This window comes from Mastomys coucha, unplaced genomic scaffold (genome assembly GCF_008632895.1).
Source record: "Mastomys coucha isolate ucsf_1 unplaced genomic scaffold, UCSF_Mcou_1 pScaffold18, whole genome shotgun sequence".
Classification (NCBI taxonomy): Eukaryota; Metazoa; Chordata; class Mammalia; order Rodentia; family Muridae; genus Mastomys; species Mastomys coucha.
Window position 1 is genome coordinate 110,214,356 of NW_022196900.1, and position 18,975 is coordinate 110,233,330.

Consider the following 18,975-nt stretch of genomic DNA (forward strand, 5'->3'; position numbering starts at 1 on the left):
GTTCTAAAGCAGTAGAGAAGGGACAGGAAGCGTTAGAACAGCTGAAGGAAGAGAGGTCAGCAAAGTCTGAGAAAGATCAGACTGATGAAGGTGGTTCGGACTCTGAAGAGGAACTTGAGAAGTTAGTACAGAAAATACAGAAGTCCACCATTAGGGTGGAGCCCACAGGTCCAGGGCCGCCTGTATCCTTACCGCCCCCCTATAACACTGCCACTTACGGCACTTCCTTTTGTCTGGAAGTTTGGCGGGAAGCTAGGGGTCAGCTTTGCTTCCCTGTGTGTCAAGATGCCCAAGGGCAAAGGTTTCATGAACCATTGGATTTTAAGTCATAAAGAACTTGGCTGAGATAATCCTCACTTATGGTATAACTGCGGCATTTACTGTTTCCCAGCTAGAGGCTCTTCACAGATATTGCATGACTCCTTCTGATTGGATGAGCACCGTGAGAGCTTGCCTCTCATCAGGTCAATATCTAGACTGGAAAGCCTTTTTAATAGAATATGCCAATGAACAGGCTGCTGCTAATCGAGCAGCTGGTAATCCTGCCTGGGATTTAGATATGCTTTTGGGACAGGGCAGGTTTGCGCAGTAGCAAATAGGATATCCACTGCAGGTATATGAGCAAGTTAGTATGCTTGCTACAAGAGCATGGAAATCATTGCCTAACAAGGGAGAAGTTGCAGGAAATTCGACTAAAATTATTCAGGGACCCATGGAGCCCTTTTCAGATTTTGTAGCTAGCATGGTGGAAGCAGCTGGAAGGATTTTCGGAGACCCGGATGCGGCCATGCCGCTGATTAAGCAATTAGTTTATGAGCAATGTGCCAAGGAATGTAAGGCTGCCATAACTCCCTACAAACATAAGGGACTTGAAGCTTAGATGAAAGTATGTAGGGAACTGGGCGGTCCATTAACTAATGCAGGCCTTGCCGCTGCACGCAAGGTAACAAGGGGAACCCGGGTACATGCTTTCGGTATGAACAACTGGGACACCTTAAAAGGCAATGTCCCAATAGAGGAAGAACAGCAGAAACAGGAGCTATGCAGGACCGTCCAAAACAACCTGGATTGTGTCCAAGATGTAAAAAGGGAAATCATTGGGCCAATGAATGCAGATCAATGAAAGATATTAATGGACAGCCACTTACTACAGGTTATGGTGGAGCCAGGTCAAAAAACGGGCAGTAGGGCCCTCGCCCGCAGGGCCCGCAAATATATGGGGCGATGAAGAGTAAGCCAGAGGGGAATTGGCCAACCCTGCGGCATCCCAACCAGTGCGGAGAGCCACCAAGGGGAGCGCAGGATTGGACCTCTACTCTGCCACCAGACTTGTACTAACCCCTCAGATGGACGTTCAGTTAATAGAAACAGATTTCCAAGATCCACTCCCCAAGGGAACAGTGGGGTTACTAATTGGCTGTTCATCATCAGCATTAAAGGGGTTAGTTATTCATCCTGGTGTCATAGACTCTGATTATACTGGGGTTGTTAAGATTATGATTTCCTCCCCCCCAAGGGATTGTTTCCATCTCCCCCGGAGATAGATTAGCTCAGGTTCTTATTCTTCCCAGTTGTCATGAAATGTTTCCATCACAAAATAAAGAACGAGGAAAAGGAGGGTTTGGTTCTACGGGACCAGATAGAGCCTTTGTGAGCCTACACCTGGATCAACGTCCTCTTTTGGAGGTAAGAGTGGATGGAAAGAAAATTTTAGGGCTTCTTGATACTGGTGCAGATAGAAGTATTATAGCAAAGAAGGATTGGCCTAAGGGATAGCCTCTTCAATAGTCCTCTCAAACTCTCCAAGGATTAGGCTATGCAAAAACCCCCACCATGAGTGCAAGAGAATTAATTGCCCTGGGAAGATGCAGAGGGACATTCAGGGAAAATCCAGCCATTTGTACTTGAAATTTCGGTATCATTATGGGGATGATATCTATTATTAGAAATGGGATTTACATTAACTAATGAAGGAAACTATACTGAGACTTCTCGTGGTATTATGCAGGCCATGGGATATCATCCTTCCATTGGTCTAGGGAAGTATTTGCAAGGCCAAAAGTCCCCCATTGTTGCTCAGCCGCGTGAAGGGAGGTAGGGGCTGGGTTTTTCCTGGGGGCAGCTGAGGAAGGTATACCCATCACTTGGAAGACAGAGGAACCAGTGTGGGTTCCTCAGTGGCCTTTATCCTCTGAAAAATTAACAGCTGCAGCTCATCTCGTACAAGAACAGCTTGAATTGGGGCATATCAAACCCTCAGTTTCACCATGGAATACCCCTATTTTTGTAATAAAGAAAAAATCAGGAAAATGGCAATTGTTACATGATTTAAGAGCTATTAATAGACAAATGGAGATCATGGGGCCGGTTCAAAGAGGATTGCCATTATTAGCCCTGTCAAGGAGATGGCCTATAATTGTAATTGATATTAGTAGCCCAGTAAACAAATGCATATTGATTTAATTCATGGATTGCCCTATAGTCCACAGGAGCAAGGAATGGTGGAAGGAGCTCATAGGACCTTAAAAGAATGCTTATTAAAACAAAAAGGGGGAATGGGCTATGGCCTTACCCCGAGAGAAAGGATCCCGTATTGACGTGGGCAAGAGGATCTGTTTGTGTGTTTCCACAGGACCGCCGAGATCCCATTTGGATTCCTGAATGGTTTACGAGGAAAAGTGCCCCACCTCAAGATGCACCTGCCGAATGCTGAGTGGGGTGAATTGCATGGGAGTTGCATGGCTATTTCTCCCATGGCCACAATTGCCGGTGGAGCAGTAGGAAATGCCTCGTTTAAAAAATTATGTCATTGCTCCGACCCTTGTATGTGTTTGGGTGCCGTTTGTGTTTATAGTTAGTAATGCTAGCCTTAGTAAAGGAAACAGGAGTAAGCTAGATTGTAGCCCTCAGAATAGATTCTCCCTTGCTGTGGTTGCCAGGATGCCCAGGTACATTCGCGGTGGTTGAAGCCACACCTTCTATTATTACATTGAGTTCCACTGTCCAGACAGCTAGCGCACTCAATAATTTAAAGAGTGGGCGGTTATTGGAACCGTGGGTGCTTTACTGGTCCTTGTCAGTATATTGGCATTGTGGTGCATCTATGCGGGCCCAGCAGCAATGACAGGCTGCTTTGGTAGTGCAAGCACTTGCAGCCCTGGAGGCGAGGCAATCTCCACAGGCTTGGTTAACTATTCTGAATGCTCTTCTTCACACTCAGGATGCAAGGCTAAGCACTGCACTAGAGATCAGCTTCTAGCGGTCTCTTGGAGAGTACGTCTGATTGCATGTGGGTTGATGCCTCAGGTCCCACCTCCAGGAAAAAGGCATAGGATGGGCATGGCACCAACTTGGCTGCTACGGGTTAGGGCTTTGGCAAATAAATCACCTAAGACAGAGACATGTACCGAGTGGCTATGTTAACTAAGCCTGGTTTGTAGTACAAACTAGCTGTACGTGTTCTCAAAGACGGGTTTGATATTTTGCCAAGAGATATTACCATCGGGCTGTAATGCCATTGCAATGTCCTTCTCAAGGTTACTGGAGATCAGACCTCTACTCTTGCCTGTTGCATTTAAAACAAAAAGGGGGAACTGTGGGGAGCCGTAGCTGCCACCCTATATATTGAACACCTGGTCTCCGGCCAGAGCAGAGAGCATTGTGATAAACAAGCCCTTATTTGGAAAAGCTGAGTGCCTCCAGTTTGTGATGCAAGCTAGCTTGATTTTCCCCCAGCCTATTATGTTTTGCCACGTAGCCAATGCTGATTGGGACCAGGGAAAGTATTTAACCCACGAGGGCTGGGGGCTAGGGAGAGAAGAGAAAGAAAGAGAAAGGAGAGAAAGAGAAAGAGGTAGAAAGAAAAAGTACAAGGTTCCTGAATAAACTGCTTGGAGAAGGGCTCGTGGTTGCCTCCTTATTTCCGCTGGTCGGTGAGGCGGCAACAGAGGCCTCTACAGAGATAGACAGCACCCCCTTGTCCCCAGCACTCAGGGGAGGGTCTGCCTTGAGTTCTTGGGTGGGAAGCATGCCAGACAGAAGGAAGGACAGCCCAGGCTTACGGAGCAGTGCTTCCTTCATTGGCAAGGTTAGAAAACCTCATCTCTGGCCAGCAGGATGGCTCAGCAGGTAAATGCTTACACAAGCCTGGGGACTTGAGTTTGATCCCAGGAATCCATGTAACAGGAAATACCTGACTCCAAAAAGTTGTCCTCTGACCTCTATACATGTGCTGTTATACACACACACACACACACACACACATACACAGACAGAGAGAGAGAGAGAGAGAGAGAGAGAGAACACTCTTAGGCACTAAGCCATCTCACACATTATAGACACTTTTGCCCAAATGTCTTATCAGCTGCATAGAGAGTGTTACATTCCCTAACTGCAGCCATTATGGCAAGAATACCTTGTGTATTGTATGGGTACATCACCTGTCAATTATAAGACCTATGGTCTATAGGACGGGGTAGACTAGAAGTTCTGGGAGGCAGAAAGAATTCTGGGAGAAAGCCAGGCATGGGATTCCCAGGGAAGATGTGAGGAGTTGGACACGTGGTACCCAAGCACATGCAACAGGCTGTGTGCAGAGTGTGGGTCAAAATAGTTGGGTTGCTTCAGTTGTGATCCAGTCAGAGAAGAGCCTAGCTAGACGGCCAAGGTCTCTGTAAATGTGTTTTGAGTCTGAGTCTTACTTCTGAGCTCATGGGGCTGGGAGGATGAACCGGACCTAACATCTCCAACCTGTGGAAAGTCTTATTTTCTCTTTGAGTCTTACCCTTTTCTCTTCTTGTCTTGGAAGCTCCATGACTAGTGAATACACACTACTACCATGTCTTCCTAGTGTGTTCACTTGCCAGCCTGCCTATATGAAGCATGGCTGACAGAACCAACCGTCTTGAGCTGTTTCCCCTGTAACAACGCATACACTCACATCCCTTTATACCTGTTGTATGATCTCTGTATTCTTTCCACCCATTTACCCTCAGATGACTTTTTTTCTTTTAATTTAAAGCTGTATATGTATGTGTTATGTCTAAGTTGGGTTTATGCACGTTACTGCAGAGACTAGGGAGGCCAGAAGGAAGCACCGGATTCCTGGAACTGGAGTTACTAGCAGTGGTGAGCCCCGATATGGGTGCGGGAAACAGGACACGGGTCCTTTACACATGCAGTGCATGCTCTTAACTGCAGAGTTACTCTCCAGCACCTCACAGCCCTTCCTGAGTGGGCTTAAATTGTGTTGCTGCTAATCTCTATTTCTATCCTCTTGCCTCTGCGTTCTAAATGCTAGGATTACAGGTATAGTACCAGGCCTGGCTCCAAACTTTCCCTCTTTTTTTTTTTGAAGATTTACTTATTGTATGTATATGAGTACACTGCAGCTGTCTTCAGACACACCAGAAGAGGGCATCGGATCCCATTACAGATGGTTGTGAGCTACTATGTAGTTGCTAAGATTTGAACTCAGGACCTCTGGAAAAGCAGCCAGTGTTCAATCACTGAGCCATCTCTCCAGACCCCAGGCTTTCCCTCTTAATTTCAGTATTTAGTCTATTTTAAATGATTATTGAGAATCTTGTTTCTTTCTTTTATTTTCTTTCTTTTTTTAAATTTCCTGATCATCTTTTGAATTCAGGTAATTTTTTTTTAAACTTTTTTTCACCTCAATTTATGGACTGGCTAAAGGTAATCTCTCTGTCTCATGCTGCATCTTAAGTAGTCCCTGGTCCTATAATGGAAACAGCTGCTGAGGACCAATTTGATGTCCTGCTTACCACTCATAGGCAACTGAGTGAGGAAAAGTTACTTCTTGAGTTTGGGCCTTAGCTGTTGGTGTAAAGTACAGAAGGAGGCAGTACCTGTCGGTAGGGGTGGGATGCGGCCAGCGGTGCTGCTGCAGCTACACTGGCTTATGCCAGCTGCCATGTTCAGTGCGGCGATAGACAGGGTCTTTGTAGCACCTCCTTCGGTACCTGTGGGTGGTCCAGTTGTTCCCTGTTTCGGTATGTCCAGGAGCTGTTCAGTGTCTGGAGATAAAGATGAGAAACTGACGGTGGAAAACGCCAAGCGGAAGCTTACGGCAGCCAGTGACTGACCATTTAAGTCATCAGCCCCCTAAGGGAAGACAGCACCAGGACTCAGGACTCAATGGCATCATCTACCCCAGAGCATTCTTGCTACCTTGCAGGCCGCTGTCCGCCTCCGGGTTCGGCTTGGCTTCTTCTGAGGATGAGGATGTGTTTGTGCAGGAAATGCACTTTCTTTTCAAGGCTGGGAGGCTGTAGCTCGTCAGGTACCTATGACAACACAACTGGGTTGAGTCTTCTTATTGGCTGCACCAGGCCACTCCCACTGCTCTGCTTTGCTTAAGCCAGCCACTGAGGCGTAGGGGACTAGGCCCTTTCCTCGTGGGTAAGGTCAGTCCTCAACATCCCAGCCTGGGTGACTGCCTTAGACGATCTCTTCCACTGTTCTTTAATTGGTCTCCACATCTCGCACCATTTAACTCTGACCAGCTTAGGCGTTCACTATCCCACAGTTCTCTCATACCGGAGATGCAGCATCTTATTTTGTGTCCTCCAGAACAGTCAATAAACTGTGACCTGTACGTGACAGGCATTCTGTGGCTAACACAGAGGACTCAGTACCACTGTCCCCAGCAGCTCTTAGAGCTCCGCATGCAGCAACTGATCATGTACAGTGGGAAACCAATAGCTCTGAGGGTGCTGTGCGGCTCCACAGTGACTCACTGGCCTTCTGTCCACAAGTGTCGCTAAGACTTGCCTTTCTTACCTAATGACACTGTCGATACAGTTCATCTGCTGATAGGACGAGCTGTGCTGCTCTCGCTGCAGATCACCACCTGAGCTGAATTCTGCGGTGCTTTTATCTTTCAGTGTCTGAGAAGAAGAAAAGTCCTTCTGCTCATCTGAAAAGAGATGGAAGGAGATACAACTCAAATGTTTAGCAGGTATTGAGAAAATATTCAGCAGACCGTAGAAAGCTCATAACATATACTTGCAGTATATTTAATATCATTAAACATGGGCTTAGATCTAAATGACCAACACAAAAGTCTCAGTAAAGCGAATAAGGCACAAAAGCAAGCTACACACAATGACTACACCGGGATTTTTATTTATTTGTTTATTTTTTATTTATTTTTTGGTTCTTTCAAGACAGGGTTTCTCTGTGTAGCCTTGGCTGTCCTGGAACTCACTCTGTAGACCAGGCTGGCCTCAAACTCAGAAATCTGCCTGCCTCTGCCTCCCAAGTGCTGGGATTAAAGGCGTGCGCCACCACTGCCCAGCACTACACTGGGACTTTTAAAAACTAGTGAAATGTGTATCTCAGGCGAGGATTACCAAGGCAACTCTGGGATGGGAAGCAGGTGGGAAACGCTAGTGTTAGGCTAATATCACAACTGGTTAAGACCCTAAATGTCATGTGTCCCTCCTCTTGTGCACCACCTGGCTACTGAATGCCTGTAGAGTTGGTCAGTGGGCACAGAGACTGGAATAAATGGTATCACACATACCTCATGTGTTGCAGGGTGCAGCATACAGCATTGCCTGTGCTGAGCCTTGGTGGTGACTGATGGCTGTGTTCCTGCTATCCCACATGCTGGCCACCACCAAGGGATGAAAAAATGACATGTATTGACCTGAGCTTGAGCTTATCAAGCGCCTAGTGGCACAGATGTGGAGAGAAGGGGAAAGCTTCCAGACCTGAGTGCTAGAGAGCCTGAGCCTCCTGTCAAGAAGATGGAGCCCAGGGAAGGAGAGAGAAACCGGGCAGAGACAGGATGCCCTGCAAAGCAGTGCTGTGGCTAGCAAGAATGGCAGGGTTCTGGAAGGAGTGTGTGATGATGTGACATGACTGACAGATTTGTGACCTCAGCTGCTTCTGTTCTTAGTGAAAGGCACTTCTAGCTGGCCTGGAGAGCCTATCTTTACAGGAGTTCTTGGAGAGCCGCATTTCAACTCTATGGAACAGTAGGAGTGTTTGTTCCCCATACTCCTCCCAGGAGCTTCCACTAACTCCACAGTGATGTGAGAAAACATAAAATTCACAGTGGAGGAGTGCGTCACTGAAATGAAGACTTTTCTTGCATTTTTACTGCGTTATCACTAACTGTAGCTTTTATTTCAGGATCCAGTCCAGAATCTCAATGAATCTGGTGGTCCTATCTTAAGTCTGCTGTAACCTGGTCCCTGCCTTGACTTACTCTTCCAGTCATTTGTCAGTACAGACACAGGTCAGTTAATTTGTTGGGTTATAAACCAATACTATCATGGTGAGTTTTGTTACTCAAGTTGTCCTAGCCTGAGCTAGTTGTAGCTCTTCTGAGCCACTTGCTCCCTATGCCCTTCTGATGTCTGTGTCGCTTGAGTATCTTAATCCTCTGGCCCTGGCCCCTTCTGTTCACAAAAACATATCCAGCAACCAAGACTTTAGTGTTAGGCATGTGTCTGTGCTTCTAAGTTCTCTCAGTGGTCAGAGATGATTATATAGGTCTGTATGTTAACCCTTGTCCATCTGTCCATCCACCTATCCAGCTGAATGCCTCAGTTCTTCCACATGCTTCTACCCCAATCCAGAACAATCTATTCCAGACTTTCACCTTTGATTAAAACTTCTACAGTTGTGGGAAACCTTGTTAGCTGACTCTTTATCTATAGTGTCTGCATCAGTTTGTTCAGCTGTAGTATACACACAAAGTGAGTTGAGAGTTCTGCTGCTGATAAACCCACCAACCCTGGGTAATTATGTGCACTTAGTGCTCTGTATCTGGCATCTAGTTGAAATACTTTTTCCTTCTCTAAAGCTACTTAAGCTCATCTCCTTGAGCATGTTTACGCCATTCCTGCTTAGCAGATTTATCTGCATGTGGCCTTAGGTTCTCTCTACATTATAGGATAGGACTGATGTTTATGGCTCTTGGTGAACACATGGATTTTCCCAGCCACCCCTTGGCAGGCAGCTCCTCACCCCATTCAGTCTCAGTTTGTATCCCCATCACTGGTGTCTGGGTTTGCCTCCTGTGCTTGCAGTGCCTGAAGTTTTTAGTTTTTTGGAGAGAAGGATTGAGTGCAGAGCTTTGTACGTCCTAGGCAAGGCTGTCACACAAGCACCATGGCTTCAGTGACCCACAGTCACTTGTCAAGTGGAAACAGTTAAGCAGATGCTAACTATTCCTGTAAACTGCACTTCTGTAAACTGTGTGATGCAACCTCGCTGTTCTGCTCTATTCCACACGGGATGTACGGCATCTCTTTGTCCAGGATACCCACACTGTCTACCCACCCCCGACCCCTGTACTATCCTGAGCTGAATGATTCAGCATCACCAGAAAGAGTTGAGTCTTCCTGAGCTCTTTAAGGTCAACAGTAGATGAACTATGCCACAATGCCATTTCATCTACCACCCTTCATCCAATTTACATGGTGCTCAGGGCTCACCTCCAATTAATACACTCGTTCAAAGGCAAAGGCCAACGCCAGTATGTTCTCCAAAGCTCAGCCAGCATGGGGCAGTTCAGCTGTCATGCTTCACTTGTATATCATCAATGAAGAGTACTATTCATAGTCAGTTAGCTTTCATATCAACTAAAAATAGAACTTATTTTTTTACATATTGTCCATTAATTTTCACTCCTTAGTGTAGATAGGTTTTGTTTATCACATTTCTTCCCTGGTAAGAAATTCCTGGGGCTGGAGAGATAGATATCTCAATGGCTAAGATTGAGTACTGCCCTTTTGAAGGAACAAAGTTAAATTCCCAGCACCCATGATGGATGGCTACAACTACTACCGGCAATTCCTGCTCCAGGGGATTCAACACCTCCACACTCATATGTGCATAAGCGTGTATACACACTCATGTATGCACACATACATGCATTAAAATAAATTGTTAAATAAAAGAAATTCTCTGGCATTTCAGGTAGAAGAATGTGCTGTCAAATTCTCAGTTGACTGAGCCATCTGATTCTGAAAGATTTCCATCAGGCACAGAACTCTGTTGGCAAGCTTTCCTTTGACAATGCCGTTTCCTGTCTTCTTGTGTATGATTTCTGGAGACCGTACTGTCATGTCTTATCTGTGCCCGCCTGTCTCCTGCTGCCTTCAGTGATGTAGACTGATGATGCTCTTTGAATCTGAAGAAAGTCTTGACTGTTATACCTTCAACTACTTCTTCTGGGATCCCAATCAATCCCATATTAGATAGTTTGATGTGACCCTGGACTGGAACTGTTTCTGTTTCAGCCTGGATACTCTGAGATCTGAAGCAGTCTACCTTGGAGCTTACAGATTCTTCTGGTGTGTTGATGACAACCATTCTACACGCCTTGATTTGCTGAAACCTTTTGATCCTACGCACACATTAACATAAGTCTCTTCTGACTTGGGTCGTATGGATGTTCTTAAATTATTGAGACACTTCAGCAGGAAAACAGGCAGCAGGTATGCACAGTACCTCCAGCCTTTCAACAGTTTCACTGGGCCCTTCTATCCAGTTCCTCCTCAGAGCTGGCCTTGATCTGTGTGCCCACAGCCTTGGGATGTACATTCCTAGTAAGTTTACCTTGTCAGGCACTTCCACTGCTGTGCTTTGAGTCTTCTTTCAGTGCCCACTTTGTCTCCTGGGAGGTGAGGTTCCCCTTCTTGTCCTTCCATGAACTGCAGAAGAGCCGAGACTGAGCAGTCGTCTCTCTGTGAAGGCCTGTGTGTGGACTGCCATAGGCCAGCTTACAGTCTGTGACCATGGTTGTATGGATGCCTCAATTCCCAAACCCCTCTATCTAGCCAGACTCCGAGCTTTAAGTGTGGCTGTCGTGAGAGTATCTGCTCCACTCCTGTTATCCCTTTGCCTTTATCTGTCTGATCGAGGATTTGTCTCTTTAATTTCTTTTTTTGTTTGTTTTGTTTTGAGACAGGGTTTCTCTGTGTAGCCCTGGCTGTCCTGGAAATCACTCTGTAGACCAGGCTGGCCTCGAACTCAGAAATCCGCCTGCCTCTGCCTCCCAAGTGCTGCTGGGATTAAAGGCATGTGCCACCACCGCCCGGCCGGGGATGTGTCTCTTTGAAGTTGTCTGGCTCAGTGAGGCAGTGCACAGCAGTCCAGCGTTTCCAGCTCACTTGTTCCCTAAGCCTGAGTCGTCCTTTGGATTCTAGAACTGCCATCTGCTGCTTCAGGACTCCCACTGGGTGAAGAAGGTCGTGGACTTGCTGTCTTTTCCTAAGTGTGGAGTGATGCTCTTTTACTTATTCCTGAACAGACATGGAAGCACTCTTGTAGCCCTCTGTGAGGGTCAGTGACCTTAGAAAGCCTCAGCAGGTGGGTGTGCTGACGTGCATGTCTTAGCATGTCAGAGGCTGTTACAGAAGGCTCACTTTACCTCAGGAGTTTGACGTAACCGAATGCCACCACAAGGCTCCATCTCAAAAGCATGTGATAAGAGAGGGAACTAGCTAAGTTCTTTTTGCTCTCTGTCCTTCCCTCATAGCGGGAGAGCTTTTCCTTGTCCTTGGGAGGACGTGGGGGATTCAAGCTCACTCTCAGCAGCGTCACTGCTCTCCGAATACTGTCCCTTCTCTACCTTGACCCCACACACTGTACCCTTCCATACTGTGAGAGGAAACACCTTCTTGTTTGAAAATTACAATCTCAGGAAAAAAATATAGGGAAGACGGGGTCTCCTGTTGCATCCCTGGCTGGCCTAGAACTCACCAGAAAGACCAGGCTAGCTATGGACTCAATAGAGATCTGCCAACCTCTGCCTCCTGACGGCAGGGTTAAAGGTCTATACTATTACACCGGGAAATCTCAGAAACGTTGATATAACAGTATACAATGTCCACCACTACGTAACATGTGGATAGTAATGTGCATTCTGAGGACAGTATACAATGTCCACCGCTACGTAACGTGTGGATAGTAATGTACGTTTTGCGGACAGTATACAATGTCCACCGCTACGTAACATGTGGATGATAATGTGCGTTTTTCGGGGTGGGGTTGTTATTTATCTGTGCATGTGTGAGTAGAGATCAAAGGTCAACTTTTAATTCTCCACCTGATTTTTTGACATAGGGTCGTTCCCAGAACACGGAGCTCACTGTGTTGGGCAGACTGGCTGCTAGTGGGTCCCTGGGATCTGCTTTCTCCACACCTCAGCAGCATGCAGCCACGCGTGGCTTTCACAGGCGTCTGAAGGGTCCGTGCTCAGGTGCTCACACTCGTGCCAAGTCACGACAGACCCTCCACAGCCTAGTTACTGTTATTGCTTCTTAGAAAATAAATGTCACCCCTGCTACATAAGTTCTACATGTGACAATGATAAATACTATTACAAAAGTTACATGATCAAAATCCATGATTTCTAAAATTGTATTAAACATCAAGAAGAAAAATGAAAGACAGGTTAAAAAACAATGACTGTTACATCACATCTGAGAAAAGATTAAAATGTCAATGTTTTTCCACTCAGTCTAGATCATTCTCCATTTGTTTGAAATGACAAAAAAGGATCATTTCAATGTTTGTTATCATATGAAATATATTAAAAATGAGCTTTTGGGGGTTTAAACAGCTCAGAAAGGAAACAAACTAAGAATCTGATGGTATCAAAATAGTTACTTCTTTATTCAAGTGTACTGAGCTCTAATTTAAGACCATTTAGCTTGTGCGTGTCACTGTGCAGCCAGCACCAAACTGTTATGGACACGGCTACCCAGCACCTTACAGTTACCCAGCACCCTACTGTTATGGACACTGCCTCTGTTCCTTGGGTGACCAGCAAACTGGAAAGCCGCTCGGGCCTCACCCTTGTCTGCTCAGTGTGCAAACGTGTGAAGACACAGACATGAGAGCAGCCAGGGCCACTCTGCCAACTCACCACCACCCTGCGGTTCCACGCGTGTCTCTGCCACTGGCTTCACTGATGATCGGGCCATCGATTCGATGTACAGCTGTTGGCCCACATTCTTAATTTTGTTTACACTGGCATAGACCTGCTGCAGGGTCATCTTGGGGAAAAGAATGATAAAGTAACGGTTAAAAATGTAGAAGTGTATGTGTGTGCTAAAAACCACACAAACAATACAGGCCAACCTTTGGGTTCTCCAAGACATGACTAAGAGCACCCCTCGCTTTAATTCCACTTCTTGATGTGCCATGATACACTGAAGCCAATGAAAATGTACTTCCATCTACCCTCAGTACGCCGCTTTTAGAAAGGTGTAGACAAATCCCAGTGTTGCCTTGCAGAGGTGTTTTTCCCTCTGTCTTTTGAAGACAGTCCTTACCGTGTAGCCCAGCTGGTCTCAGACTCTTAACGCTCTAGAAAGTTCACCCTGACTGCTGAAATTTTAAGTGTGTGCCACTAAGCCTAGCTCAGACTTTCGTTTTAAATATTTATCTATATCCACTCAAAACATTTTCTGAAGTAAAATGAAATCTGTAACTGACAAACAAATCCTAAGATGTCACCAGGCGCAGGACCATCACTGACACAGTACAGAGAACCTAGGATGTCACCAGGCGCAGAGCGGCCACTGACACAGTACAGAGAACAGCACCTGCTCAAGGCCACATCTGTCACACACCTGTTCCTGCTGGCCCTCCTCTGCCCAGTGTCCGCTTGACTCACTCGACGAGGTGATGCTGACCTGCTGCTCCTGTGAGCCGCTGCTGCCCAGGCTCCCGTAGCCACTGGAAGCACTAGCATGAACTGGCTAGGAGGAAGGGACCAGTTCAGTTACTGTTGTGCGCAAGGTAATGTCACTCACCTCAGCGTTTCTAGTCTATAATCATCACAAAGCTAAGCGCTTCCTAAACGCTACGGAGGGGCTGGTGCTGCTTGCCGGCTGCTGGTGTAGGACATGCCTCAGTTCTTCCCTGTCCTTGGGGCTAACTCTTTATTCTAGGTGAGAATTATGGCAACAGGTTCTTTTAGATGCCATAATATAACTGCCTTTTCTAAAATCACAAATAATTTAATAAAATAATATAAACTTTATTCTTTAGAATAGAACAAATGAAATAAAAAAGTGGATTTTATAAAATCTCAGATACTTCATGAACTCTAGAGATTTTATAAAAGACAGTTCTGAAAACGGACGGCCTCACAGGCTACGCGACACAGAGCGTATTTACTTACACAACCCCTCACTGGCTGTTCTTTCCAGCAGGTAATTCTCCTCTCTTCCCCTCATAAAGACAAGGGATACGGAGGCCAAGCATATCACTCTACTAATGTTAAAAACCAAATTATTAAAAAACCAAAACACGGAAGCCCAAACTCAGGAGCGGAATACGCTGCTGGCATCTGAAACAGGAAAATAATTCTCTCATCAAGAGGTCAGGGGTCTGTCCTGTGGCCACAGCTCAGTTTGCTGTGTCGAAGCAAGCCCAGCCACAATGTTCTATGCACCTTACCCAGAATAAGGAAAAAACCGAACAGAACTTAACCCACAGAAGCAAAGAGAAAAGCAAGAATGTCTGAGCTTCGGAGGGAAAGAGCCCCTGTCCTTACAGCGCATTCCTGCACAGCGCCTTCACGAAGACTGAGCCAACATAAAGCACAATTTTGGGAATGACGTCGTTTTAAAAACCTCTCACTTTACCTGCAAGAGAAGTTTGTGAATTTGTTCTTGTAATTCTGTTATGTCTTTGTCGTTATTGGCTGCCTTTTTTATTCTGGTGGCAAAGACATCTTCATTTAATGGACTCCTATAAAATGCCAAGTGAAACAACACATCACGAGCCGGATTCATTTGCAATGGAGACTAGAAGGCCCACCAGGGGCCACGTAGAGAATTAGTTATGTCAATGAAACGACTCCTTGACTCTAAGTACAGAGAAATGGAGTTAAAATTCCCAAAGAAACAAACTAGATCTAACAGCCCCTAACCTGCACGGTGCCAGGATAGAACACAGGGCCTTGTACATGGTGGGAAAACACTCCATGTCTAAACTATATCCCCAGCCCTTAATATTTGAGACAAAGTCTTGCTCCAATAGCCCAGGATAGCTTCCTAGCTCTGCCTCCTGATTGCAGGCAAATAACTGGCACAGCTTAGAGTTCTTGATAACGCCAATTTTTATGTAACCAGTTCAGAACTATGCACATATTGTCTATTTAGCTCCTTCTTTTGCTCCCGAGAGCTTCAGAAAGGGCTTGTTTCAGAGTCTGGCTGAGTAGACCTCTTCAGGAGTCTTAAGGTTCTGAAGCTGCCGAGCAGTTCCGGCTAGAGACAGCTCCGTGGTTAGCACATGCTGTTCCTTCCCACCACCCATGTCAGGAGCCTCCTGTCATGTCCTCCTAGGGGATCTGATGCCTCTGGCCTCCAACGGCACCTGCACACAACCACATGCAGATATACACACCTACACAGGATTTAAAGACTAGGAAGAATAAAACTTAAAAAAAAATTACACGAGCATGGTAGCACATGTCTGTAATTCCATTACTCAGGAGGCAGAGGCAGGAGGATCTCTGTGAGTTTGAGGCCAGCTTAGTCTATGCATGGAGTTCCAGGACAGCCAGGGCTACCCGGTGAGACCCTGGTTCAAAAAAATCAAAAATAAGTAAATAAAATTTAAAGCTGCTGAGCACCTTCGCTACCTGATGAAGACGGCTCTACAGCGCCCCCAGTGGTGAGAAGGAGGCCTTCCCAATGTTACTTACCATCTCATTTACTTCAGAGAATTTTAAATGGTCTACTGAGATGGCTCAGTGGACAAAACTGTTTATGCAAGCCTGATGACTGGAGTCTGACCCCAGAGCCCTGGTGCGAAGACGCTCCACCCAAGATGCCCTCTGATATCCACATGTGAATGGCACATCACATGTCTCGTTGTTCCCCTTACACAAAACCTCACACAATAAATGAAAAAACAAGGGTTGGAGAGATGGCTCTGTTCTTCCAGAGGTCCTGAGTTCAATTCCCAGCAACCACATGGTGGCTCACAACCATCTGTAATGAGATCTGATGCCCTCTTCTGGTGCGTCTGAAGACAGCCACAGTACTCATATACATAAAATAAATCTTAAAAAATAAATAAATAAATAAATAAAGCTTACTACCTAAATACAGTGAATGCCAATAAATTTAATAACAAACATAAGCTAAAACTTATTAGGACCTCCTCCTAAAAACTGTGTTAGCCTTTAGAATATGAAAATAACATCTTTAAGAAGCCCTAAAGCAGCAGTTCTCAACCTGAGGGTTGCAACCCCTTTGGCAAACCTCTATCACCAAAAACATTCATACTACAATTCATAACAGGATCAAAATTACAGTTATGAAGTAGCAATGAAAATAACTGTATGGCTGGGGTCAGCACAGCATAAGGAACTGTAGTAAAGGGATTAGGAAGGTTGAGAGCTACCACCCTAACTTGTGATAAGCATTGTTCCAACTGCTTTACAAATATCTGTCCAATGGACTTATCCCTTCAATGTGACCTTTTCCAGGTCCCCTGGTTATTAATGGGAGAAGAGAGAGAGAGAGGAAGGGACTAGTCCAGGTAACAAGGTTCATACCTTTGTCATGTCACGTAACGACCTCTTGGGACCTTGGCAGAGTGGGTACCAATGAGGAATACTGAGTCAGACACATCACCTCATAAAGTCTTCTGATGTAGGCATTATCCCTAACATTCAGTGTGAGGCTGGGTGATGTGGTCCAGTGGGAGACTGCTTGCCCAGCCCCAGGCTGGATGGAAGAAGTAACCAAGAAGTAGCAAAGCCAGTGGTCCAAGAGATGGTTCCGTGGTTAAGAACACTTTCTGCTCTCGAAGAGGACTTGGGTTTGGTTCCCAGCACTCATACAACTGCTTTCCAGAGTTGTAACTCTAGCTCTGGAGGATCCAGTGCCCTCTCCTGGCCTCCACAGCCCCAGGCACACATTCATCATACATACATACAAGCAAGACACTTATACATATACAATTAAAATAAATATTAAATTTTTTTAAATTTAGTATTTTCTTATGTGTTTTGCCTGAGTGTATTTCTGGGCACCACCTGCATGCCTGGTGCCTGCATAGGTCAGAAGAGAGTGTTGTTGGATCTCCAGACTTGGAGTTACAGATCTACAGTGACCTCAAAGCTGAAGCACTGCCCCAAGACTGCAATTATTGTCAGAAGATCACAGAGTACTGGTAGTGCCATGAAAGTAGCAAGAGAAGTCCTCAATTCAGGGACTTTATAGCCAATCAAGTCCATCTTCCCATAACCAGCGACACCTACCCTACTCACCTCTGTTCCCCATAGCAGCAACTGATGAACTTACGTTCGGACTTTATGTCGACCAATGATGAAGGAGACCTTCCGGCTCCAGGGGTTCACAAAGCTGGACCAGCTGGAATCCAGAATGACATAATCTCCGTTCTGAGTGCAGAATCTGACGGGCAAGTGTTCAAACGGAGGGTGGCCCGCATACTTTAAAACTATGGAAAACAACAGGATTAAAACTAAACTCTACACAGATAAGAGTGTACAGATTGTCAGTGTCCTGCTTCAGTTACCAATGTGGGATGTTTTTAGCACTTTAAAACAGGAAACAACTATTTTAGCAGTTTCAACACATTTCTTATTTGGGTAAAGGCTAAACTCTACTTAGAAATGAACTGAAAAGTTACATCCAATCAGTGGCAAAGAACAACTTCCATAAAGGAGCAGGCCCCACCTTTTTGGTGTATGGCAACCATCAGAGGCCGATCTTCTGGGTGCAAGTATGTTAAGATCGATGTTCCAATCAGATCCTGAGGTAGGTAACCCAGCAAAGGCACTGCTCTGGGGCACAGCACAGGAAGCACGTTATACCGGGCAGGTAATTAAGTAGTTTTTACATACTTAAAAATACCCACCCAGGATGGCAATATAGCTCAGTGCTAGACTATGGCCTTAGCATATGTAAAGATTTTGTCTCCTGCTCTGCAAAACAGAACATCTCTTATCAAACCCTTGCCTCTCTATGAGCTCTACATAGGAAGAGCATTAATGAAAAGACATCCATTAATGCATTGAAGAAGGTAAACCTTTAAGTGCCTGTTAATGGGGAACAGGAACAAGCTAACTGTGTCCCTGGCCTTCTGCTACACTGCACCAAAACCATCTCATACACTGAGAACAGGCTTGCAGGCTCACTGTGAACTCAGGAATCAGAAACTCAAGACCACCCACAGACATTTTCAGTACGTTCCTCAGCATTCCTGTGTTCTTCATCATGTTATATGGTAATACAGAAGGTGTTAATGATGAAGTGGGCTATGAATTTATACAGCGTTAGTATACGAATTTATGTATGTGTACAAATTTATGCAGCATTGGTGGACCTTGAATACCCCCCAAGAGTACACGGAAAGCCTGGTCCCCACCCACGGCAATCTTAGGAGGTACTGAAGCCTTCAGGAGGCAAAGCCCAGAGGGAAGAAGTTAGGTCACTGGGGTAACCCCTCGGGCCTTGTCTGAGGTGGCATTAGCTGTGGCATTAGCTGTCCCCTTCATCACCTGAAGAAAGTCTCAACTGTGTAAGTGTCATCATCACATGAGTCTGTGGACATGCCTGGGAGGGACTGTCTTGACTGACTTAATGTAAGAGATGCAGTCCACAGTGGGCAGTGTCATTCCCTGGGCAGGCGGGCCCAAGGCTGTGTAAGAAGGCTAGCAAAAGGCAATTGGTGAATCACAGAGTGAGCCAACTGCAGCCTTCCTCCACAGTTCCTACATTCAGGCTCCTGCCCCGCCCTCCCGCTGCTTCTTGGTGCCATGAAGTAAGGAGATTTACTTCGCTATTTGCTCCCCACTGTGATGTCCTATCCCACCAGAGGTCCCAAAGCAATGCAGCCAGCCAAGTGTGGGCTGAACCGGGACGTGAATAAACTTTTCTTTCCTCCTTACAAGTTGGACATTTCCAGTATTTTATGACAGTAATAAAGGCTGATGGACAAAAA

The 18,975-nt window shown here is 45.8% G+C and overlaps 1 protein-coding gene across 4 annotated transcripts in view; it reads right to left on the bottom strand.

Annotated features, from left to right (window-relative positions):
• Positions 1 to 18,975, bottom strand: part of Per3 (period circadian regulator 3) — a 45,947-nt gene that overhangs the window by 11,879 nt on the left and 15,093 nt on the right. For all 4 annotated transcript variants that reach the window (XM_031379567.1, XM_031379565.1, XM_031379566.1 and 1 more), the window contains exons 8-15: positions 17,709 to 17,815; positions 17,313 to 17,469; positions 14,640 to 14,745; positions 13,620 to 13,748; positions 12,911 to 13,040; positions 6,802 to 6,937; positions 6,190 to 6,305; positions 5,868 to 6,035 (exon numbers count right to left, since the gene is read on the bottom strand). In XM_031379567.1, coding sequence (XP_031235427.1) covers positions 5,868 to 6,035; positions 6,190 to 6,305; positions 6,802 to 6,937; positions 12,911 to 13,040; positions 13,620 to 13,748; positions 14,640 to 14,745; positions 17,313 to 17,469; positions 17,709 to 17,815 — 1,049 coding nt within the window. The remainder of the gene's footprint in view (positions 1 to 5,867; positions 6,036 to 6,189; positions 6,306 to 6,801; positions 6,938 to 12,910; positions 13,041 to 13,619; positions 13,749 to 14,639; positions 14,746 to 17,312; positions 17,470 to 17,708; positions 17,816 to 18,975) is intronic.